This window comes from Nerophis lumbriciformis, linkage group LG29 (assembly GCF_033978685.3).
Source record: "Nerophis lumbriciformis linkage group LG29, RoL_Nlum_v2.1, whole genome shotgun sequence".
In the NCBI taxonomy this organism is placed as follows: Eukaryota; Metazoa; Chordata; class Actinopteri; order Syngnathiformes; family Syngnathidae; genus Nerophis; species Nerophis lumbriciformis.
The window spans coordinates 9,312,659-9,338,717 of NC_084576.2; the positions used below are offsets into that span (position 1 = coordinate 9,312,659).

The 26,059-nt window shown below is 39.6% G+C and overlaps 1 protein-coding gene across 1 annotated transcript in view; it reads left to right on the forward strand.

The window, feature by feature from the left end:
* kiaa1109 (KIAA1109 ortholog) overlaps positions 1–26,059 on the forward strand; it is a 255,509-nt gene that overhangs the window by 156,726 nt on the left and 72,724 nt on the right. Inside the window, exons 53-63 of the mRNA XM_061925065.1 lie at positions 225–431; positions 4,671–4,906; positions 13,531–13,775; positions 13,864–13,969; positions 14,345–14,442; positions 14,545–14,733; positions 14,807–14,975; positions 18,266–18,477; positions 22,958–23,156; positions 23,268–23,327; positions 23,413–23,639. Of these exons, the coding sequence (XP_061781049.1) occupies positions 225–431; positions 4,671–4,906; positions 13,531–13,775; positions 13,864–13,969; positions 14,345–14,442; positions 14,545–14,733; positions 14,807–14,975; positions 18,266–18,477; positions 22,958–23,156; positions 23,268–23,327; positions 23,413–23,639 (1,948 nt within the window). The remainder of the gene's footprint in view (positions 1–224; positions 432–4,670; positions 4,907–13,530; positions 13,776–13,863; positions 13,970–14,344; positions 14,443–14,544; positions 14,734–14,806; positions 14,976–18,265; positions 18,478–22,957; positions 23,157–23,267; positions 23,328–23,412; positions 23,640–26,059) is intronic.

The window sequence follows — 26,059 nt, forward strand, 5'->3', positions numbered from 1 at the left end:
AAAAATTCAAGCCAACGATGCGCCATGTTCTTCCATGATGCAATCAATGTACAACTTGTGAACATACCCTGAGTCTCATTTGTACACAATTTGTACACAACGCTCATTCTTCTAATATCCGCATGATCCTTCCCTGTAATTATACACAAATTCATATTTTCATGTGACCCACAGCAGCTCATATGTTGGCCGTCTTGGTCATCACTGTCCTTTCTGTGTTGCAGAACTGTGGTGAAATGCAACATCGCCAAGTCTCAGGCTTTGTACAGTGCCCAGCGCGGACTGAAAACAAACAATGCAGCTGTCTTCAAAGTGGGAGCCATTATGATCAACATCCCCCAGCACCCGGCAACGTTGCACAGCATGATGGTCCGCAGCTCCCATCAGCTCTCAAAACAAATTTCTGACCTCATCCGCCAGCCCTCTAACGTGTAAGTCTGCTGTTAATAACATTTGCAACAAGCCTTGACAAAATATTTAACTGTAGAAAATCCTAAATGAACTCTAAAAATCTAACGTATCTGCTTTTTTGGGGTGGCGGGTGCACATATGCAGCATGTGCGGACAGTAGCCGGCTGTAATGTGACAGATTCCCTTCAGTTACATTTCACAGACTTTCTTAATTAAAAAAAAAAACAATAGAACGATTCCAAATAATTCTTCAAAGTAAAATTTAAGATGTGTTGTTAAATTAATGTGATCGCTCCTCCACACAAGATGATGTTGAAAAATTGTAAACACGCAACCATGTAGGGGCAGAAATTACAAGTCAAGTATTTTTTTTAAAAAAGAACAATGGAGTATTGTACATACCTAGGGATGATTCACGAAACCAATTTTCCCGGTTGTTCGATAAGAAAAGAACCGAGTCCTCGGACTCAAATCCCTTTTTGAGAACCGGTACCCGTTATCGAGACCACTATAGTAAAGAAAAAGAGTTGGTTCTTTATTCGAATCCCTGGGAACGAATCCCATCCCGACCAGAAATGCTCCGTGTGACATCACAAGAAATGACGTCACGTAGCTCAGTCATTAGGCGCAGATAGCGAAAGCAGGAAAAAAAATGGACCGGAAAAAGCGCTCCAAGGTGTAATAAAGTTCAAAACAAAAGGTATAATCCAATGAATAACTTTACTGAGAGATTTGAGCAGGGTACAAACACATGACGAACACTTTAACGACCAACCGGAAACATAGCAACCAGGCGAGCAACGCACCTCCTTTACGGCAGCTGTTGCAACGTTCTTAAAGCAACCGCAGCACATACATATATATACAACATATATCTCCCTTTTTTAACTTTTGTTTTTCTTTCCTTGTAAACAAAACAAAATCACAATGTATATGTGTTGTCTGTCTAATTATAAATAATGCAGACGAGGCGTGTTGGCTGAGTTCTTGACGTTTACTTTCACAGCGTGCTCATAACCTCATTCTTAGCTGCCGGGTGGCGACATGCAACAACACTTTTCGGGGCTACCGCGCGTGCTCGTCACTCCCGTTGCATGCTGGGTAGTGTAGTTGTTATATTCCCTAGCTCATAACATCTTTCCCCCTATAAAGAAATAATGTTAACTCAATAAAGTGTATTTCTTTTTTAGCTTTAACTTTTCATTTTTTAGCATTGTAACCACATTTGCAAACAACTTTTCTCTTCATAGAATGTTCTTTCAATAAAGAAATAAAGTGCAAAAATGTCAAAGCATCATAACAAACAGTTATGTCAAATAGCAGCAGAAGTGCACTTTTTGGAGAGCTGTATTATTTTCAGTTTTGTGCCCAAGGGACTGATTTTATTTAACACTATATTATTATTTATACACCTATAGTGATCACAGAGACAGGTTGTTTTTGTGTTACTGTATATATTTGTTTTTCTCAAAAATCCCACTTAATATACTTTGGGTAACAACAGTCAATATTTATTTATTTTATTTTATTTTTTTAAGGGGGGAAACAGTCAATATTTGTTTATTTATTAGATTTTATTTTTTCCTTATATAATAAAAGTGAGCTTTTGTAAACCAAATATTGTGTTTTTTTTCCATATACAACAACCTATCTGGACTCGATAAGAAAATCGACAAGGAATCGGTTCGAAAAGAGGATTCGATAATAGGCTCGAACTCCATAATTTCTTATCAAACATCATCCCTATATATACCTTCTGCTGTGATCTGACGCGCCATAGGCCATTACATGACTTGACTGTAATGGTCCTAAAAATATATATACCAGTACATGTATGTGTCCTTATGTATAAATGTTTTCCCCTACTTTATAAAAAGCTTAAAGGGGAACTGCACTTTTTTTGGAATTTTGCCTACACAATCATTATGAAAGACATGACGGCGGATGGATTTTCTTTTTAATGCATTCTAAATATTAAATACATTCGATCATAAGTCTGCTTACAATGGGATCTGTTCAATTATGCCTATAGAGCCCCTTAAAAAACATCCAAACACCTCCATTAAGGTTTTATATACATAATGTAAGTATATATATATATAGTTTATTAAGGATCGCCCTTAGTCTACACCACAGTGGAGACTATTATTCCTGGGGTCCAGGCAAAAAACATCACACAATCACAAAACAAAAGATTACAATGTAGTACAACATGATCAATAATACAATTTTGTAATACAAAAATAGCAAAAACAAAAAAACAATAACTTGGAGTTTACATAATAATGTTCATACCAAAGATAAAAAAGAGCAATTTAAAAATAGATTAATATTTTTTGCAAAAATAAAACAAAGAACTAATGGCCTACAGTATACACATTAGTGTACCAAAGACAAACAATATTCTAAGTGACAAAGTACCATAATTAATAAAATATCACATAAAGTACATACAAAATCAAGATAATATCAATATAAAAACGATAACCAGAAACAAAAAAGAATTTAATCAGAAAATAAGTCAAAAGAAGTATGTGTAATGTATTAACGGGTACATCCATAATAACATGTATTATTTACGTATTTTGATCATTTTAACCATACACGGCACATTGATTTAAAAAACGCATCACTTTTGCTTTTTTTTCCCTTCGTCGTTGATTTCTGCTCACTGCAGACTTAATGAGACTCAACAAATGTAATACAACATTACTTACTGTACAAGGTCCGCTGTCATTAGGATGCTGACTGTTAGGATGTTCATATATTCCCATTTAAATGAACAATTCCTCATAATCCTCACAAAGAAACAGGGTAGGATCCGTGGGGGCACGGGGGAGGGGATGGGCAAGCGTTTCCGTGTCTTCCTTGCCAGTTCTAGGTCTTATGTGGCGGTCAATGTGTCCCAACTGGTCGGATTATATTCTGAGCCATCTACTTTTCAGGTAAAATGCATGATTTATGGTCTATAATAAACTTACATGGAGCGAGGAAGCAGCTGACCACTCGATGATGTAAACACAAGCTTGTGATTACGTCGCTGCTATAAATAGTTTGTCTGTGTTAGTGCTTATAATAACTATCACTAATGCTTGGTTAATATTCAAGTCCTGAAATGTAAACTGAATATTGTTGGTGCTTTTTGAATGGTTATTTATTGGATTTTATGGGCGGAATAGTGGAACTTCCATTGGATCCACTGTCTTCCATAATGATTGTGAACGATGGGCAAAATTCCAAAAAAAGTGCAGTTCCCCTCCTGGACTTAAAGTGCCAGCTTGCCTCTTTTGGGGTCGCGGGGGGTGCGGGAGCCTATCTCAGATGCACTCAGGTGGGAGGCGGGGTACACCCTTGATAAGTCGCCACCTCATCGCAGGGCCAACACAGATAGACAACATTCACACTCACATTCATACATTAGGGCCAACTTAGTGTTGACAATCAACCTATTGCCAGCTGTTACTACACAAAAAGACTGTAGTTTGAAAGGAGTCAGACTTCAATGAGAGCTGCATTTTTTTTTCAAAACCATTAACAAGGATTTTTGTCATTGCTAAATAACAAAAAATGCAAAATGGCATTTTGTATTATCTGGAGCGTCAAACGGAGCCACAACTAACCAAGATACTGTATATAGCGAGGTGCAAAGCAACCGTTTTAGTGATCCTCTCTATTATGCCCATTTCATCAGCAAGCCATAAAAAACTACATTTTGTAATTTTTTAATTGTCCGCAGCAAAAAAATTAAAATAGTCGATACAATAAAAACATTGGTATATCGCCCAGGCCTAATGATAAAATTGATAATATAATAATAATCAATTGGCCTTTTTAGCAGGGCGCCCCCTCAATGTAATTCTAGGGGAAACACTGCATTATGTTCTTTGATGTTAAGAATTGTAATGCCTTGCTCAAGATCACCTAAGCACTTAGAAAGGAACTGGCAACCCTTCCTCTTCCTCTCTAATAGCTGACCTTTGGGTTTTTTGTGTGGCAATGTGCTTAAAATGACTAGGCAAAAACAGACAGAAAGATACACGTCAAGAAAAATGACATTGTTTCCAATGTTTGCTGGTCATAAACGAGCTCTAGAGGCACATAACTGTTTTTTGTTTGAAGGGGACCTTTGAAGAATAAGCACATAACTGTTTTTTGTTTGAAGGGGACCTTTGAAAATAATTCAGTCATTTACATTAGTCAGGCTGACCAGTTAATAAAGAGAACCGGTCTTGATGGATGAATGTATTCTTCCTCCACAGTCAACCTCCAAATAGAGAGTACATTCCCACCCCACAACCCTCTGATAAAGGATCAAGCATCAATCAAACACCTGTTGAGGCCAACGAGTTCCCCCAGCTTCCAGAGGGACTCGAAAAGAAGCCCATCGTCCTCAAGTTCAGCGCAATGATGGACGGCATCACTATTGGTGCCGCACTGCTACCCTCGCTGAAAGCTGAATACAAAATGGGGCGAATGAAAAGCCACGGCATGACTGGTGAGTGTTAAAAAACATCATGGTTTCCAGGAATATTATCTAGATGATTTAGTTTTAAGGATATACTAATATGATCCACTTTCAGAAACTTTCAAACTCAGTGTTACACAGTACAAATAAGTAAAATCCTGATAAACACCTTATCGAAAAAATTGTATGTATTATTCAACTCCTTACGTGAATCATAAGTTAATAAACTTTATTTATGAGGAAGTGTTGTAATTATTATTTGTAGATTTAAATTGTTACAAAAAAGATCAGTTAGAATTATACATCCATCCATCCATTTTCTACCGCTTATTCCCTTCGGGGTAGCGGGGGGTGCTGGAGCCTATCTCAGCTACTATCGGGCGGAAGGCAGCGTACACCCTGGACAAGTCGCTAACTTATCAGAGGGCCATAATAATACATAATGTTGGATATAGAGAACATACAAACCCTTTATTTATTGAGTCAAAAATATTAAAGTTCGGTGATTTGGTAAAATTGCAAAGAGCTAAAATGATGTACAAAGCAAACTATAACCTGCTACCAAAGAATATACAACAATTCTTCTCAACTAAAGAGGAGAAATATAACCTTAGAGGAAAACAAATATTTAAAACATTTATATGCACGTACAACACTTAGAACTTTTAGCATATCAGTATGTGGAATTAAATTATGGAATGGATTAAGTAAAGAAGTTAAAAATTGTACTCATATGATCCAGTTTAAGAGGTTGTTCAAAGTAATAGTGCTTACAAACAACAAGAATTATGAGAAATACTTCCAACATTATTGAAAATAAGATATTCTTCATTTCAGTATGTTAAAAATGACTGAATGAATTAATTACATATTACAAAACTGTTGTGTATACTAATTCATAGATGTTATTTTATTATATAAAAAGGTCAGTAAATGATTCTATATATTTGTAAACGCTCTGAAGTGGGAAAGGGGTAGGATTAAATAAGCTTTGCTTCTTCCTACTCCTTTTCGGGCATGATGTAAAATGAAATGATGTGAAATTGTGTGATGTATTATGCTGTAAGTGTGTTCATGTTTGAAATAAACTAAAGAAAGAAAAAAAAAAAAAAATTGGGTTATAAACTGAGAACAGGAAGTTATGAAATGGAAAAGGGGTAGGATTGAATAAGCTCTGCTGGGTTGTATACCGGTTAACACCGGTATATTTTAGAAAGAGATATCTATTTGAGACATTACAGCAATCTTTTGATGTGCCTGTGTTGTGGCCAATGCGGCGAGCCTTCGCCGGGGCACCCGGCAGGCAATGTACCTGAGGAAGGGTCCGGCATGCGGGAAGGGTCTGACGCACGTCCAGAGTCGCTATCACGCATTATCACTCACTTACTCACTCATCCCATGGCCTAGGAGGCCGTAGGGGTGTCATGGTGGATGCTTGGGCAGTCAGGGATCTCCAGCGCTCAAATCGTCTGCTGTTCGTAGCAGGGTTTGGAAGTTGCAGCCAGTCCATTCTTTGATGTTGTCCATCCAGGCCTTTCTCTGCCTGCCTCGTCTCCGCTTCCCCTCTACTGTTCCCTGCAGGATGGTCTTTGACAGGGAGGTGTGCTTTGTGACATGACCAAACCAGGTCAGCTTGCGACGTTTACCGTATTTTCCGCACTATAAGGCGCACCGGATTATTAGCCGCACCTTCTATGAATTACATATTTCATAATTTTGTCCACCAATAAGCCGCCCCGGACTATATAAGCCGCGCCTACGCTGAGCTAAAGTGAATGTCAAAAAAACGCTGCGCTAAAGTGAATGTCAAAAAAACAGTCAGATAGTTCAGTCAAACTTTAATAATATATTGAAAACCAGCGTTCTAACAACTCTGTCCCAAAATGTACGCAAATGTGCAATCACAAACATAGTAAAATTCAAAATGGTGTAGAGCAATAGTAACATAATGTTGCTCGAACGTTAATGTCACAACACACAAAATAAACATAGCGCTCACCTTCTGAAGTTATTCTTCATTCGTAAATCCTTCGAATTCTTCGTCTTCGGTGTCCGAATTGAAAAGTTGCGCAAGCGTGGTATCCAAAATGGCCGGTTCCGTCTCGTAGAAGTCATCGGGAGTCAGTGTCGCTGTTGTTCTGTGAATCCTGCCTTCCGGAAAGCTCGGACCACAGTTGTGACCGAAATATCTGCCCAAGCATTTACGATCCACTGGCAAATGTTGGCGTATGTCGTCCGAGGCTGTCTGCCCGTCTTAGTGAAGGTGTGTTCGCCTTCGGAGCTGTGTGAAAAAAGCCACCCGGCCTCTTCGCGTAAACTTCCCTTAACCACTCGCTCATCTTTTCTTCATCCATCCATCCCTTCGAGTTAGCTTTTATGATGACGCCGGCTGGAAAGGTCTCTTTTGGCAAGGTCTTCCTTTTGAATATCACCATGAGTGGAAGTTAGCATGGCAAGCTAGAACCACAGTGAAGGATGACTTCTCATTCCCTGTGGAGCGAATATTCACCGTACGTGCTCCCGTTCCACAGTGCGGTTCAGTTGCTGTGAAATACGGTAGTAATCCGTGTGCGGATGGAGAGATTGCGTCTTTTTATGAACCGGATCGTTTAGTAGGAGCCATTTTGTGGTCTTTACAGATGTAAACAGGAAATGAAACGTACGGTGATATCCGCGCGTTTTTTCTTCTTCTTCCGGGGGCGGGTGAAGCGCTTCCTGTTCTATGGGGGCGGGTGAAGCGCTTCCTGTTCTATGGGGGCGGGTGCTTTCCTTGGCGGTTGCTTGCGTAGAAGAAGAAGCGCTTCCTGTTCTACCGGGAAAAAAGATGGCGGCTGTTTACCGAAGTTGCGAGATCGAAACTTTATGAAAATTAATCGTAATAAAGCGCACCGGGTTATAAGGCGCACTGTTAGCTTTTGAGAAAATTTGTGGTTTTTAGGTGCGCCTTATAGTGCGGAAAATACGGTAACTGTTGAGAGTAGAGGTTCCTGCTCGCCAGCATGGGTGGTAACTAGCTGTCTAACATAATCATTTGTCCCGTGTTCACTGTATGATATATGTAGCATTCTTCTGTAACACTTGCTTTCAAAGGACTGTATCCTGCGCTCAGTGTCTGCTGTGAGCGTCCAGCTCTCACAACCATAAAGTAGGGTGGAAAGAACAAGTTACTTGTAGAGTCTGACCTTCACCTGGAAGCTGATGGTATTGCTTTTCCAGATACTGGTCAGTCTTGTCATGGCTGATGTTGCTATGCCGATTCTTGCTCTGATCTCTTTTGTGGAGCTGCCATCTTCACTCACAAAGGACCCGAGGTACTTAAAGTCCTTTACTTCCTCCAGGGTTTGTCCATTCAATGTGATGTTCGGTGGTGGTAAGTGATTGTGACTGTTGATCAGGATCTTGCTCTTCCCTGCATTTATCTCCATTCCATAAGCTCTCGCCGCCTCCTCCAGTCTGGTGGTCAGTTCCTGGAGTTCAGCCTCACTTTTTCCCCATAAGGTCGATGTCATCCGCGAAGCAAAGGTTGGAGACGGGTCTTCCTCCGATGGTAACGGAGGTGTGGAATTCTTGGAGTGCTTTTTCCATGATGTTCTCCAGGAAGACATTAAATAGGACAGGAGAGAGGAGACAGCCTTGGCGGACACCAATAGATGTTTTAAAAGGTTCTCCTATGCTGTTGTTGATGAGAACTGCACTGCTTGAGTCTGTATAAAGTGCTTGGATGACCTGTGTGAGATTATTGTCAAAGTTGTAATTTCTGAGAACCTGCCATAGTCCTTCATGCCAGACACGGTCAAAGGCTTTTTTAAAGTCAATGAAGTTGTGTTATAAGTTGTGCTGGTGCTGAAGGTGCTTCTCAATCAGTAGTCTGACGTTGAAGATCTGTTCGGTGGTGCTCCGTTTTGGTCTCAATCCAGCCTGTTCCTCGGAGAAGATTTCCTCTGCCTTGTTCCTCAGTCTATTCAGGATTATCCGCAGCATTACTTTGCTAGCGTGACAGATGAGGCTGATGGTTCTGTAATTTTGGCACTGCCTTGAATTCCCTTTCTTAGGGAGGGGGATAATCAGAGATTGGGTCCCTTTTTGGGGCCACTGCTTGGTTTCCCAAATCTTTTGGCAGATGTGTGTCAGTGCTATTATAATGCTTCGCCCCCCATGCCTCCAAAGCTCTGCTGGGACGTTATCGATGCCTGGTGATTTGCCGATTTTTAGGCTCTTTACTGCCTCCTCTACTTCAGCTTGCAGTATTGGTGCATCCTCGCATTCGCCACTGGGCTTCATGGCAGTGGTTAGTATGGTGGGGTCTGGTGATATTGTATAGTTGTATAGTTCCTGGCAATACTCTGTCCACCGTTGGGTTATTTCTGCTTTCTCTGTTAGTAGAGATCCATGCTTGTCTTCTATTACTGTGGCTATAGGTTGTTGTGTCCTTGTCAGTTTCTTCAACGTTGCGTAGGCTGCTTTACTGTTGCCCTGCTGTATCCCTGCATCTAAGCTTTCACACTGTTCTGTGATCCACTTTTCCTTTGCTTCCCTCATCATCTTCCTGATGTTTCTGTTCACAGAGGTATGCTGCTTAGCTGCCTCTGGGTCATCCTTCTTTGTCTTTTTGAGGGCCCTTCTGAGGTCACATTGGTCTAGGACAGGGGTCGGCAACCTTTACCAGTCAAAGAGCCATTTTGACCAGTTTCACAAATTAAAGAAAACAATGGGAGCCACAAAAATCTTTTGAAATTTAAAATGAAATAACACTGCATACAAAGTTTTTTTTTTTGCTTTGTGCTATGTATAAACCAAGGGTCTCAGACACGCGGCCCACACCTTAATATGAAAATTGAATGTTAGGGCGGCCCGCGGGTTGTATATGAATGGCGCTTGACAGCGTCATACTTGTCAACCCTCACGATTTTTCTGGTAGACTACGAATTTCAAGGCAACTGTTCTCGCGAACGTGCCGTGATGGTACAGCGTTTGGCGCCCACTACAACCAGCGTGACGGACCAGCCACAAGTTGTATGGGACTTCTGCTTGCTCACGTAAGTGACAGCAAGGCATACTTGGTCAACAACCACACGGTGGCGGTATAAAAAACATTAACACTCTTACTAATAATGCGCCACACTTTGAACCCACACCAAACAAGAATGACAAACACATTTCGGGAGAACATCTGCACCGTAACACAACATAAACGCAACAGAACAAATACCCAGAATCCCATGCAGCCTAACTCTTCCGGGCTACATTATACACCCCCGCTACCAAACCCCGCCCACCTCAACCGACACACACGGGGGGGGGTTGATGTGTGAGGGAGCAGGGTTGGGGTAGGGGCGGGGTTTGGTGGTAGCAGGGGTGTATAATGTAGCCCGGATGAGTCAGGGCTGCGTGGGATTCTGGGTATTTGTTCTGTTGTGTTTATGTTGTGTTAAGATGCGGATGTTCTCCCGAAATGTGTTTGTCATTCTTGTTTGGTTTTGGTTCAAAGTGTGGCGCATTATTAGTAAGAGTGTTAAAGTTGTTTTATATGGCCACCGTCAGTGTAACCTGTGTGGCTTTTGACCAAGTATGCGTTGCTGTCACTTACATGTGCAAGAAGAAGATGCATATAACAAGAGGCTGGGCTGGCACGCTGTTTATGCAGATTGTAGAGGGCGCTAAATGCTGTACCATCATGGCACGCCCTTATTATTATAGTTAGGGTGAAAATCGGGGAATATGAATCCCGGGAGTTTTCTGCGAGAGGCACTGAAATCCGAAAGTCTCCCGGGAAAATCGGGGGGGTCGGCAAGTATGCAGCTGAGCCGCATCAGAGTGATCAAAGAGCCGCATGCGGCTCCGTAGCCGCGGGTTGCCGACTCCTGGTCTAGGATGTCATCAGTGATCCATGGTTTGTTTTTCTTGCTGTTCTTCCCTCGTACTTCAGTTGCTGATTCTATGATTGCTTTCTCCATGTTATCTGTCAGTGAGTCTATGTCTTGTACTAAGTTAAGTGTTGCAAATTTCCCTCCTATGTTTGCCTCAAATATTCCTGCAACTTGTGGGTCTTTAAGTCTGTCTAGACTAAATCTGATGCGTGGGTTAGTGTGTTTTTTGGAGTCTTCAGTTTAAGTTTAAGCGTCATTAGCACCATATCGTGGTCACTACCAATGTCCGCACCAGGAAATGTTCTGGTTCGGGCTTTGTTGATGCTTGACTTGAACCTTTGTGGCGTGAGTATGTAGTCGATTTGGTTATGTATCTTTCCGTTCGGTGCATGCCACGTTGTTCTCCGAGAGGTTTTATGTGGAAACAGCGTATTGGCGACAGTGAGCTTATGGCTTTTAGCAAAGTCCAGAAGTCGCAGCCCTCTGTCGTTTGTTTCACCTAGCCCAAACCGCCCCGCTGTTCCTCCCCAGTGGTCGTATGCATCGGTACCTATTTTGGCATTCCAGTTTCTTTGGATGACTAGAAAGTCCTTCTTGGGAGTTTTCTTTATGGTGTTCTCTAGCTCCTCATAGAAGGTTTCAACTGCTTCATCATCATAATCTGTCGTTGAATGATGGTTAAATTCATGGGCCGCGCAGCTATTTGGATGCTGATGAGCCTGCTGGATATAGGTGTGCAGTTGATGACTGAGTTTATTTTGCTTTTGTTGACAATAAAACCAACTCCATGTTGATGTCTACAGTCCTCTCCGCTATACCATAGCTTGTGGCCTTCTTCTTTGGTAGTCTCACCACAGCTAGTCCACCTGACCTCAGCCAAACCAAGGATGTCCCATCTGTATCTGTCTAGTTCATGGGTCAGTTCCTTCACTTTCCCACAGGCATACAGTGTGCGGACGTTCCATGTCCCAATAATGGTGTCATTTTTTTGAGAGGCTGGGTGTCTTCTCGCAACTGAATGACATATTTTTTAATTAACTTATTAATTACTTTGCCTACTAATTAATTACATTTATCAAAGAGTAATTCCATTAGTAATTAAATTAGTTTTCAAAAGTAATTTTTAGAACACAGGTAGTAACAGTAATGTGGGGTCGAGTTTAAACTTAACACTTTGCACGTTTTGTTTGAAATACCGATATATTTATGTTGTATATCGCAATTTGACCTAAAAATACCAGGATATCAGTTTTGGTCCATATCGTCCAGCCCTAATCTTCCTACTGCTTTTCGAAAATGTAATGAGAAAATAGAAATATGTAAAAGATGTGATGTATCATATTGTAAAAATAAATTCAAAATAAACAACAACAAATACAGTACATTTGATTTGCAAATAAAATATTTTAACAAATAGCTGTGCAACTGTGGTTAATGAGCCTAATAGTAAAATAACATTTGCCTTATTTTGCACTGAAACCATCAAAATTAGACCACTTTTAGGAATGTTTTAATTTTCCTCGTTGGTTTGGTGGTTATAATTTTAGATTATTTTGAACATACATTCAGTTACAATATGGTACATCACATATTTCCAGTTACTTAGGAAAATATGTCCGTAAAGGAGTAGGAAAAAGTAGAGATTGTTTAATAATACCTCTTTTCCGATTCATACCAATTTCTAACACACTTGTTTGTTCACTCCCTTGTGCTCAATTTGTAACACAAACAAATTAAATATATGAGTAATACAGATCTAATGAATAAATATCCATCCTTTCATCCATTTGCTACCGCTTGTCCCTCTCGGAGTCACAGGGATGCTGGAGCCTATCCCAGCTGCAATAAATAGTTGTTTGTAAATTTAGATTTACATAATGAGATTAAAAATATTATCACTGTGTTTAATAAGGTTCAAGATGTTTATCAAGATTTGTCTAACTTATAATTTATAAATACTTTGAGTTTGAACAGTAAACTGGACCAAATTAGTACTTTGTTTGTCTTCTTCTTTTAATCCATTCCGTAATTAAATTCCACAAACTGACATACTAAAGGTAGTAAGTGTTGTTTGTGCATACTGTACATGTTTTAAGTCAAATGTTTCCCTAAGGTTATATTTATCTTCTTTTGTTAAAGAATTGTTGTAAATTTTTGGGTAGCAGGTTATAGTTTGCTTTTAGTTGTATTTAGATCAATGATGGTGGCGAATATTGATGTCAAATGTGGCACAACACTCCTCCGACTTCTTTCAATTCGAGCTGTCACTTGAGAGCCGAAAAAAGCGCTTCCTAATTAACACATTTTGGTGCTTTTATAGTCAAATGACAGCAGTTTTATTGGTCACATAGTTTTTCTTAAGGTAACACACAGATCAAGGACACTGTATCACTTTCATACTGCGCCGATATCGTCATTATTGTTTGACCCATCTCTATATGCAATGTTTGGTCGAACGGACATAGACCACCTGGTAGAACTTGGCCTGCATGTAGGTGGACTCTGGTGTGGTGCGCATCACTTCAGCGCAAATCTGAACCGCAACCACACCAAAGCACAAGATATTATGTTATTAAATGCAACTGTAGCCAAGCAGTGGTTAGCAAACCCAACAAAAGGCAGAATGAAAATCAGGCTGAACGCTTACCAAACCCACTAAAGTGCACACCAAGTATTTCGTTTATAATTTTTGTTCCAGACCAAAGTAATGGACTACATGTGTGAACACAAACCTGGGATAACTCCAAATAGAAAATAATTTGCAAATCTCTTGTGCCTCCTTTTCAGGAGCTCAAACCAGCTTCACCTTTGAGTTGCCAAACCACAAGCTTTGCTTCCAATCAAAAGTGTCTCCTGTGGACATGTCCACCATGCCTCCATCAGCTAGCCTCACCCTGCCCCCAGTCACTATGTCTGGAGAGTACATCATGGAGGACCACGAGAGTCATTCAGACCAGGGCTGGGTTGCTGATGACTTCCCAGCCAAGCAAGGGAACTACCTCCAAGGCAACTACCTGCGCTGTGTGGCTGAGGTACGGCAGGACTCCTAACGTTGATGTTACCATTCTGTGTCAGAATAAGCTATGTTGAATTTCCACTGACTTTTCTACAACTTTTTAGATTGGCTCTTTTGAACACAACCTCACAACAGATCTTCTCAACCACCTGGTTTTCCTACAGAAAGTTTTCATGAAGGAGGTCAATGAGGTTATTCAAAAAGTTTCAGGTAATGTACAGTACACTCGAAAGGTGTCCAACAAATTTCATTTTTAATAATTGCATTTTCGTCTTTGATCAATAAAACTGATCTGACGTATTACATTAAATGTTAAACTCTTGAAATGACTAATAATAGCCTCTCGCTGCTGCTTCACACACTGCACACTTTTTTTATTTTTTGCTAAACAATGCCAAGTTGTTGTCACAACTCTGACCATAACTGTAGATTCATGTTGCAACAGAGAAAATAAATATATTTATTGAGTGTTTTTGTAATTAGAGTTAATGTGTCAAGTACAGTCTGTGTTGTGTGCAAGCACTAGTAAATAACAATGATCAGTCTAACCCTGTAGGCTTGACATGCAAGTGTCTTTTGCTTCAGGGGTAGAGCAGCCCATTCCACTTTGGAACGAGCATGACACCTCAACAGATGCAGACAAGCCTAAAATACTACTGTATTCGCTTAGCCTCATGTTCAAGGTACCTTTTGTTTGATATTTGGCTGTAGTTAATGATCATCAGTCAAACTTTTATTTTTCAAAATGATGGATAAGGTTTGAAATGAAGCACTTCTTTTCACAGGGGATTCAGATGACTGCCACCACCCCGTCAATGCGGGCCGTACGCTTTGAGACGGGCCTGATTGAGCTAGAGCTCTCCAACAGGATCCAGTGCAAAACTCAGCCCGGAGGCAGCAGCAGTTACCTGAAACTGTTTGGCAAATGTCAAGTAGACCTCAACCTTGCCCTTGGACAAATTGTCAAACACCAGGTACAAATGAGTTTTCCCTATTGCCCAATTAGCTGACGTCTTCCGGCTCCGACTGACCCACTTTTCATGACAGGTGTATGAAGAGGCTGGCTCAGATTTCCATCAAGTGGCATACTTTCGGACCCGAATAGGTCTGCGAAATGCTCTGCAGGAGGAGATCAGTGGCTCATCTGACAAGGAAGCTGTTCTCATCACACTCAACAGGCCGATCGTGTTTGCCCAGCCCGTGGCATTTGATAGAGGTTCACTTTTATTTTTTCTTTGCAATTAACAAAGTTTGTCAAAGGTTTGTATGTCCCAACAGATTGTGTAAGATTGTGTGTACCAATTTGGCTTTCCCTCCACTGCATATTCGTTGATTTTTTTAATCTACTTCAAATTATAAAAATAGACTGTGTGGGTTCCCTCTGGGTACTCCGGCTTCCTCCCACCTCCAAAGACATGCACCTAGGGATAGGCTGCTTGGCAACACTAAATTGGCCCGAGTGTGTGAATGTGAGTGTGAAAGTTGTCTGTCTATCTGTGTTGGCCCTGCGATGAGGTGCCGACTTGTCCAGGGTTTACCCCGCCTTCCGCCCGAATGTAGCTGAGATAGGCTCCAGCACCCCCCGCGACCCCAAGAGGGACAAGCGGTAGAAAATGGAAGGATGGATATTTTTTAATACAATCTTAGATTGATGGTGCAATCTGCAAATTGAGCCGGGGAGGGCAACTATAAATCCAGCAGAGGGTGCTGTTCAACAAATCAATGTCTTCAACATTTTCCTGCCCTAGAAGATGCTTTGTCAAGCTATGTACTGTACAATACATTATATCGTTTATTGGTTAAAATTTAGTTAAACATGTATTAATTGTGAGAGGCATACTGGATTACAGGGTTCAGAGTATCACAGTTAAGAATTTGTAGAGATTTTTTTTTTTTATAAAAATGTTTTCGCCGTTCATTAATCGTGGGGATCTGCTGTTTTTACTCGTGACCTGGTCAAATGTTGTCTTTCTTTTAAAAGAGAACTGCACTTTTTCTGGAATTTCCTTTTAGTCATATTCTCTATGTAAGACAAGAACAAATTGGCTTTTTTATTTTTTATGCATTTTGATCTGTAATATACAGCAAGTACAAGATGGCTCAAGCTAATGGGAGTCATTTATTGCGACCATAAAGCCATCCAAAAAACACCAACAATACCCCATATACATGTTGTGATCTGCATATTAACCAACTATTAGCGATATTGTTATTATAAGTGATAAATCCAAGCTTTTCGTGTCGTCCTTGCCAGTTTCGGGTCCTAAATAGCTGTCAAAGTGTACCAACTTGTCGAAATACCTACTCAGACTTGTTCTATCCAGGTGAGATGCATAATTTATGATCAAGAATAGCCTTCCAGGGAGCAAGGAAGTGAGAAAGCAGCAGACCACTCGATGATGTAAACATGGGTACACATGGGTACACATGGTAGTGATCACGGCGCCGCTATTAATAGTTTATCTGCTTTCACGCTTATAATAACTTAAATATCACTAATACTGGTTAATATTCAAGTCACAAAATGTAAATGAAGTAATGTTGGCGGTTTTTGAATGGTTATTTATTGGATATTATGAGCAAAATAGAGGAGCTCCCATTGGCTCTGCTGTAACTGGTCTTTTATTTACCAGTTAAAAGGCATTCAAAAAAAATCTGGTGTCATGTCTTTCATAATGATTGTGATCCATAGGCAAAATTCCAAAAAAAAGTGCTGTTCCACTTTTAACACTCAGCTTCTAAAACTTGGAGCTCATCTTCCTTATATTCAGGCTCAGAAAATAAGGTTCTGGATCATTATTTGTCCCAAAGTAGTAGCCATTGGGTCTCATGAAGTCTGCCATTATTAATTGTTGTTGAAAGAAATAGCGAACGTTGTGATGCGTCTGTTAAATGAATACACCGCCAAATGCTTAAAATGACCTAAATACCTATTTATTACGTATTATGTATGTTCCTGTTATTACGTAACATATATGCTTACAGCGTGTATTTAAAACGTTGGAAGTTTCTTTTTTCTTTTAGACTAGAGCGATTTGTAGGCACAATAAAACGAATCCCATCGCTTCATTGTTAGGTGATTTGTTAGCATTTATTTACAGGTTAGAATGAATTAAAAATATAAAGAAAAACATATGTGTTCTTGTTTCACATAAGGATTGTGAATGATAGACAAAATTCCAAAAAAGTGCAGGTCCCCCTTTAAAGGCCTACTGAAACCCACTACTACCGACCACGCAGTCTGATAGTTTATATGTATATCAATGATGAAATCTTAACATTGCAACACATGCCAATATGGCCGGGTTAGCTTACTAAAGTGCAATTTTAAATTTCGCGCGAAATATCCTGCTGAAAACGTCTCGGTATGATGACGTCAGCGCGTGACGTCACGGATTGTAGAGGACATTTTGGGACAGCATGATTGCCAGCTATTAAGTCGTCTGTTTTCATCGCAAAATTCCACAGTATTCTGGACATCTGTGTTGGTGAATCTTTTGCAATTTGTTCAATGAACAATGGAGACAGCAAAGAAGAAAGCTGTAGGTGGGAAGCGGTGTATTGCGGCCGACTGCAGCAACACAAACACAGCCGGTGTTTCATTGTTTACATTCCCGGAAGATGACAGTCAAGCTTTACCATTGGCCTGTGGAGAACTGGGACAACAGAGACTCTTACCAGGAGGACATTGAGTTGGATGCGCAGTAGCAGTACGCTTCCAAACATTTGATCGCTTGCCCGTACGTGCGTGCCGCTATGTGCATGTCACGTACGTAACTTTGGGGAAATATATGTGCTGTATGAACTTTGGGGAGGTGAACGGTACTTTGGGCTGTAGGATTGCGTGTGTTGTGCAGGTGTTTGAGTTGTATTGGCGGGTTATATGGACGGGAGGGGGGAGGTGTTTGTTATGCGGTGTTAATTTGTGGCATATTAAATATAAGCCCGGTTGTGTTGTGGCTAATAGAGCATATATACTGTATTTCTTGTGTTTATTTACTGTTTTAGTCATTCCCAGCTGAATATCAGGTCCCACCCGCCTCTCACAGCATCTTCCCTATCTGAATCGCTCCCATTGCCCTCTAGTCCTTCACTCTCACTTTCCTCATCCACAAATCTTTCATCCTCGCTCAAATTAATGGGGAAATCGTCGCTTTCTCGGTCCGAATCGCTCTCGCTGCTGTTGGCCATGATTGTAAACAATGTGCAGATGTGTGGAGCTCCACAACCTGTGACGTCACGCTACTCGTCTGCTACTTCCGGTACAGGCAAGGCTTTTTTATCAGCGACCAAAAGTTGCGAACTTTATCGTCGATGTTCTGTACTAAATCCTTTCAGCAAAAATATGGCAATATCGCGAAATAATCAAGTATGACACATAGAATGGACCTGCTATCCCCGTTTAAATAAGAAAATCACATTTCAGTAGGCCTTTAAGCAGTTGTTTCTACAGTAAGTTAATGAAGATTTCGAAGCTCTTTTTATTTTCCCGGTTATCTTCCGCAGCTGTGCTGTTCTGGCTGAATTACAAAGCAGCATATGACAACTGGAATGAACAGCGTCTGGCCCTCAACAAGGACATCCATGTGGCCACAAAAGAGGTGGTGGACAAGCTGCCAGGGATCCAACAGACATCAGCTCAAGCCTTCAGTACACTCTTCCTTCAATTGACTGTCAATGACCTGGGCATCTGCCTACCAATTACCAACGCATCTCAGGTAATCAGCTGTAAATGTGTTTTGCAGTAATTGAGGTCTCCAAGTTAATTTGTTTTACTAACTTATTATAAAAGGTTTTTCTGTCTATTTAAACCCAATATTTTTTATCGCACACATCGCTTTAGTGTGAGCGACCGACATAACTAAAATTAATGGTGTCATGTAGAAATAGGAACATCAACAAGAATTTTCAATTCAGGTAGGAATTGCGTGCAAATGCCCCAATGCTGAAGCTGAACTGAAATGCTGATTTGATGTAGAATGACTGTTGGAATCAATTGAATGCTGACAGTGTCTAAATGTTGAAGAGCTGACGTTGACCTGAAACTGAGTATCACGAACCACAATTTTTCAGTGTAATCATACTCAATTAGCAAAATAAGCTAACATAAAGTGTATGCTAACAGTTAACATGCTAACGCACGTAAACTATTACCATACTTGCATGACAGCACCGAGAATCAAAAAACATGATTTTCAGGTTTAAACATACAAAATTAGCAAAAAAAAGCCAGGAAAAACCTTAGCATTCTAACATTCTCACAAGTATGCTAAAAGTTAACATGCATTTCAAAAATGTTCAACCGTTAGCACGTTAACTGTTAGTATAGTAGCAAGGTGAGTGGAGTATGTGGATGTTGGAACGGTTCAAATCAGATGAGATACGTGGGAAATGCAGTCGATTGTATATTTCCCATTCATTGTCAATGGGGAAGAAAATTACTGGGAATTCCAGGAAAACCGGGAATTTTGGGAAAGGGAAAACATGTTTTGCGTTCGATATATGGGAAGAGCAGTGTGGGTTGATGGTTGAAATGTCGGAATCAGGTAAAAAAATTCTCAACATTTAGAGATATTTTCCCATTCTTTTGAATGGGAATACATGTAATAATAATATTTTTTGAAAATAATGTTCTAGATGATATGAATGGGTTGGTGTTGAAAAACGGTTGAAAAATGTTGATGTAGTAAAAGTTTCAATTTTAATGGGTATATCAGACTTCCTGGAATTTCAGGAAAACCAGAATTTTTTACGAAAAAAAAGACAACTTTTGTTGTCCCAATTAAGAAGAATGTTTTGAAGGTAAAATGAACAAAAATGGTTGAAAAATGTGGACTGATAAAACTTTCCAGGAAGAGGTAAAATAGGGCTTTGGAAAACCGGGAATTCTGGGAATTCCTGCAATTTTTTTTTAACTTGGAAAATCGTAGTTTGATTGTGCACAATTAAATGAGTGTGTGCTCCAAAAGCATTCACACAATAAATATTAGGGCTGTGAATCTTTGGGTATCCCACAATTTGATTCAATATCGATTCTTGGGGTCACGATTCCATTCAAAATCGATTTTTTTTTTCAATTCAACACGATTCTCGATTCAAAAACGATTTTTTCCCGATTCAAAAGGATTCTCTATTCATTCAATACATAGGATTTCAGCAGGATCTACCCCAGTCTGCTGACATGCAAGCAGAGTGAAAATATTGGACACAGTGTGTTGTCAAACTTATGAGATACGATGCAAGTGTAAGCCACTGTGACACTATTGTTCATTGTTTTTATTTTTTATAAATGTCTAATGATAATGTCAATGAGGGATTTTTAATCACTGCTATGTTGAAATTGTAACTAATATTGATACTGTTGTTGATAATATTCATTTTTGTTTCACTACTTTTGGTTTGTTCTGTGTCGTGTTTGTGTCTCCTCTCAATTGCTCTGTTTATTGCAGTTCTGAGTGTTGCTGGGTCGGGTTTGCTTTTGGAATTGGATTGCATTGTTATGGTATTGCTGTGTATTGTTTTGTTGGATTGATTAATAAAAAAAAAAAATATATATATTTTTTTTAAATAATAATAAAAAAAAAAATCGATTTTTTTAAAAATGAGAATCGATTCTGAATCGCACAACGTGAGAATCGCGATTCAAATTCGAATCGATTTTTTTCCCACACCCCTAATAAATATATATATTTTTTAATATTAAGCATTTCTTCAGTTATGGGAACTGCATTATTGGTTAGTGACGTCTTGAGCTCCAGGTACGTTACTATGGCAACTCCTACAGGCATCATTATTCTATATCATTCAACTCTGCCATCAAAAAAGGTTTTTAGAACGTCGAGAGAGATTCTGCCACCCCGTTGAAAATAACATCTAAAACATTTTAAAAATGAACACATTTTGTTGTTTTAATTTTTTGATCAAACAAATAGACTTCTGGCTAAAAGCTTGGTTTCTTAAAGGTCTGCCACCTGCAGTTAGTGTCAGTGCTTTTGACAGCCTTGATTTGTGCTAAAGTTCGACACGATTCGAAGAGGTGGGCCAGCACAACATGATTGCATGCTAACACAATGTTGTCAAGTCATAGAATGATTCTGATGCAGAGCAGTGGTTGTCCAATGTCATTTTTTTTCTATGTCTCCTACTACAACTTTACTGTGTTTTAAGACTATATGTATTGGGTACTTTTTAATGTCATGACTTATTTCCATAGAAAGGACAAGCACCTGGTGCAGAGGGCAACAACTCTGAATCTGGTCCCTGCAAATCAAAAGCCAAGCATAAAAATGCTCAAAAAGTAACCTACATTTTATCCACCTTGTAATGAATGGGTTGGGACAATGGCTGTCTGTGATCATCACTCTTTGAGGGAATCTGTTACAATTACACTGTAAATTCTAAACAGTGGTGACTTCAAAGGCCTTAAATTCCTAATGCTAACCAAAAATGGTGGTGGTGTCTGAAGGGTTTTCAAAGTGGGTCTTTACATCTGATAGGGTATACTGTACATGAAATTGAGTTCAATCATTTTATAGCACCATGCTTTTTATATATATATAATAACAATATACTGTACCAATATAACCAAAGTCACTTATAAAAGCAAACATCTTGAACTTAAAGGGGAACTGCACTTTTTTTTGGAATTTTGCGGATCGTTCACAATCATGAGAGACAAGAACACACATCTTTTTTTTTGTTTTTGGATTTTAAAGATGATGATAAAACGCTTGGAAGATGCGGCTAATGGGAGTCACCGTTGTAGCCTTCAAAGCCCTCTAAACAACTTCAAAACCATCTTGCAACGTTTTGTCTACACACTGCAAGTCTATATATAATGTAGTAATAGAACCATTCATAACAATTTGTAATATGTACAATATATATTATAACTTGGTCATTTTAACCAATGCCGGAACTAAATGTTTGGCACATTTAATTCCGTTTCCATAACAGCGCACGTCAATGTGTGTTCCTATGTCCGGATACAAAACGCCTGTGTGCGTTCTAATAATGGCAGACTCGGTAACAAACAAAAAATATGACTTTTTTTGGACAAATGAGGATTCACAACCTTATCTTTTTGAATCTGAATTCATGGAGAATTAACTACTGCTTCTAGAAGCGAGCACGAAGGAAGAGTGAAATGTTGGAGGAGACGGAAGCCGATAGAGTGAGGTGAAAGTGAATCGAAGCTGCAAAATGTGGAACTTGAACCCAAGCTATTTCGACATAAATGGCATGCTTACCCATAAAACATCCCTGGCCAGCTTGACCAAATAGTCAAGCTGGCCACTCCATCGAGTGAGTCAAACTTTAATATTGATCATGATACATGCAGCACGTCATGCGTCTATCATGACAGACAGCATGTGCTGTCTGGCTAGCTGTGTACAAACAAAACATGAAATGTGGGCTAATACTTTACAGATACTGTAATATGATTGTCCATGTTTTTCAGTCAGTACAGATTGGGGTAATATCGCATTGTGTTGTGTATTACACACTCAAACGTGTTTCGTGTTGACGTAGAAGCAACCTTATCACTTGCTGTAGTTAGCTACTACAGCTAATACCATAGCACGCCAACGTGCTAGCACGCTAAAAAAAATGTCCTCAGTGTACGCTCATACATAACAATGTCGCTACAGTTTGCCTATTATACAGGTTACATAACTTAAATGAAGTATTGACAGTTTTTGAATGCATTTTTAAAGTTATTTCGTGGTAGAATTGATTGCTACCATTAGCTGCATTGCTAGCCACCCAGAGCGAGACAAGTTGTATATGTTAGAAATCTTCTTGTATTTTTGTCTCTCATGATTGCGAACAATTGGCAAATTCCAAACAGTGCATTTCCCCTTTAAATTCCCAGAATTTCTGCATGGGATTATCCTGATTTGCTTAAACAGTTTGACATTGTGATCTGACTCATGTTTTTGTATTAAGAAATGTAGGTAATATGTGTAATGTTTTTGCATTCACAAAATGTAACATTCCAACTGACAAAAAATTGGTAACATTCCACTGTAGCTTTTGGTTGTGTAATTGTACTATTTATATTGCTATAGTAGTCCAATATTCAAAGTACTAAGTATTAAGCAAAGTAAAGTGCTGCCAGCCTGCAGTCAATTCTACTATAAGTATGTTTCTGTGTACTACCAAGTAACACATCCCACATTCTTGGTCTACCACCAGGCAAACCACACCATAGATTTTGACACCGGCTCAGCTCTTGTCTTGACCATTGAAAGCACGTTGATCACCGCCTGCTCATCTGAATCCTTGGTTAGCAAAGGCCACTTCAAGAATTTCTGCATTCGCTTTGCAGAGGGCTTTGAAACCTCTTGGGATGACTGGAAGCCTGAAATCCGTGGCGATCTAGTCATGAATGCTTGTAAGTGAAAGCACTTTGCAATCTCCTCTGACTGTCAATGTCATTTTTTTTTCTTTTTCTTTTTTTGCTGTAATATTGGTTTGGATATGTGTGTTTGTCATGTGTACTCAGGTATTGTCCCTGATGGTACATATGAAGTTTGTTCCAGGACCACGGGACAGCCTTCTGCTGGCAAGTTCAAGCCAATTAAAAATGTATCAATTCTGCCTTAATTTTGTATTAATTCCATCCTTGCCCCTGGCTTTTCTTCTCTCAGAGAGCAGTAGTGCTGGTACATGGACCCTGAATGTGCTTTGGAAAATGTGTGGCATTGACGTCCACATGGACCCCAACATTGGCAAGCGCCTTAATGCTCTGGGAAATACGTTGACATCACTGACAGGAGAGGATGACGTAGAAGACATTGGCGACCTCAACTCTGTCGACATGGCGGACCTTTCAGATGAAGATGAAGTTGACAATATGTCACCCACCATTCACTTGGTTAGTCAATATTTGCTTTGTGTGAGTTATTGCAGTTGCTGTAGTTGTTGTCTACGCCTCTGGAAAAGCAAGATGTATTTCCTCCATGCCTGATAGAGAAAAAACAAAAAATAAATTTGAGCCGTTGCTAAACCACAAGAACACCAGAAAGCAAAGACAAAATAAAAATTAATATTTATGTACGACATACAATAAAACGATAAAAACACTTGAAAGTAATACAAAAATATTAAATTCAATAAAATTCACAGCGACATGCTGTAAAAGATCAAATATGTACAGTACATACCTTAACATACCCAAATGATTTGCCTCCTATTAAAATTTAGTCTGTCACAGGAACCCCAATGGGAATATAACTTAATACAAAACCCAAAACCAGTGAAGTTGGCAAGTTGTGTAAATCGTAAATAAAAACAGAATACAATGATTTGCAAATCCTTTTCAACTTATATTCAATTGAATAAACTGCAAAGAAAATATATTTAATGTTCGAACTGAGAAACTTTTTTTTTGCAAACAATCATTAAAAATCACAAAAAAGTTGGCACAGGGGCATTTTTACCACTGTGTTGTTAAATGAGGGTGAATAAACACGACGTCTATTCTGGTTCACAACTTTTAATCAACTGACGCACAGAGGTAAAACCGGAAACACTCGATCCCCTCTTCCCGCCCACAAACACTGCGCATGCGTTAACCCAGTATATGGAGAAACATGTTAACAATCTCCCTATCTTTTATAAATTAAAAAAATTAAATAGCACATGTTTCTTGAGAACAAATACATGTTTAAATAGCACATGTTTCTTGAAAACAAATACATGTCTTTTTAAACAACAGAAACAATAAAATCAACTTAGGTAAGAACCCATTTTCCTTCACTCAATGCTTTCAAAAGCATCAAGGGTGATGCCCCCTTTTTCGTAAGACAGTCAGCCAGTTGAGCTTTTGTTGCTGACCTAAGCACTTGTTGTATTCTTCTGTTGTGAATTAGTTCTTTGATGCCACTTATATCCAACCGAAGCCTTTTCTCTGTGACCTGTTTTGTTGATCGAAGAGCATCACAGAGGGAATGATTATCAGTCACACAAACTAACGCTGGAGCATTTAGACCAGCGGTGCCAGTAGTGAGCTCAGAATAAAGGGTGGCAAGAAACACAGCGTTGTCTATTCCATCCGACATGGCAAGAGTCTCTCCAGCAAGGGTGCTTCGCACCACTCGTCGAATCCTCTTGGACTGCCAGTAAAGGGGGAGAATGTACCTCCTTTTCCCATTAGGGTGATCAACATGCCCCCTTGTGTACCTCCATCAGGAAGATTTCCTAATGAAGCATCGCTGAATACAGTCAGGTTTAAAGCATCATTTCCCAAATGTTGAAATTTCAATGTCACTTTTTCAGCTTTCAATTTACAAACCAACTTATTAGCTTTGTGAATTGATTGCACAGTCGCATTCTTTAGACTAGATGCCAGACTACAAGAATCAAACATTACATCAGGTCTTGTCTGTTTTGCAACCCAGAGTATCTGTCCTATTTTTGATCTGAGTTGTTCTTGTTCTGTTTCATTAAGAGGAGCATCTCTTTCTAGAGCACGACCTGGCTGTAAGTGAATGGGGTGCAGACTTTCAATGTAGATGTGCTGATGCAACTGTACACAATCATTAACAGTTTCAATATCCATTCCCAAATAGCAGAAATTGTCATGTTCCTCACATCCCACTTGGAACCCAGACTTTAGTTTAGGGATCACATTTTCTGAAAAGTTTGATGAGCCTGCCCACAGAAAATCATCTACATGACATGCGAGTACACCCGTCACTGTGTTTTCATCATCCAGCCAATAAAATACTGCTGGGTCTACCTGTGACACTTTACCACCTGTGCTCAGCATGATTTCCTTCACCTTGTTGTACCAATAGAGAGATGCATCAGCAAGGCCATGCACACACTTCTTCAGTTTCCAAAGAACCCCCATACAATCAGCTTCTGGGGGAGGATTGACATAAATGTCTCTCGACAACTCCATACCCTGTAAAAAGGCAGACTTGATGTCCATAGAATGGACTTTCCAATGATTTTGACAAATTACACTGAGCAATAGCCTTAGAGATTCAGAAGCACATGTTGGTGAATCTTTATGTAGATTTTTTAAATTAAGTTCTTCAAAACCCCTTGCTACAAGTCTGGCCTTGGGTACAATACCAGTGTCACTTTCTTTGAGACCCACCTAGTGGAGATACACTTTTGGCCTGTATTTTCAGTCTCTTCAAAAACACCTTCTTTATTAAAGTGCTATCACATGCAACATTCTTTGGCCCAATTTTGCAGTCATAATCATTAAAAAAAACACTTCGTCACCTACGCATGGAATTCTTTCTTTGGACACTTGATTCTGCAACAACGGACGGTGTATAA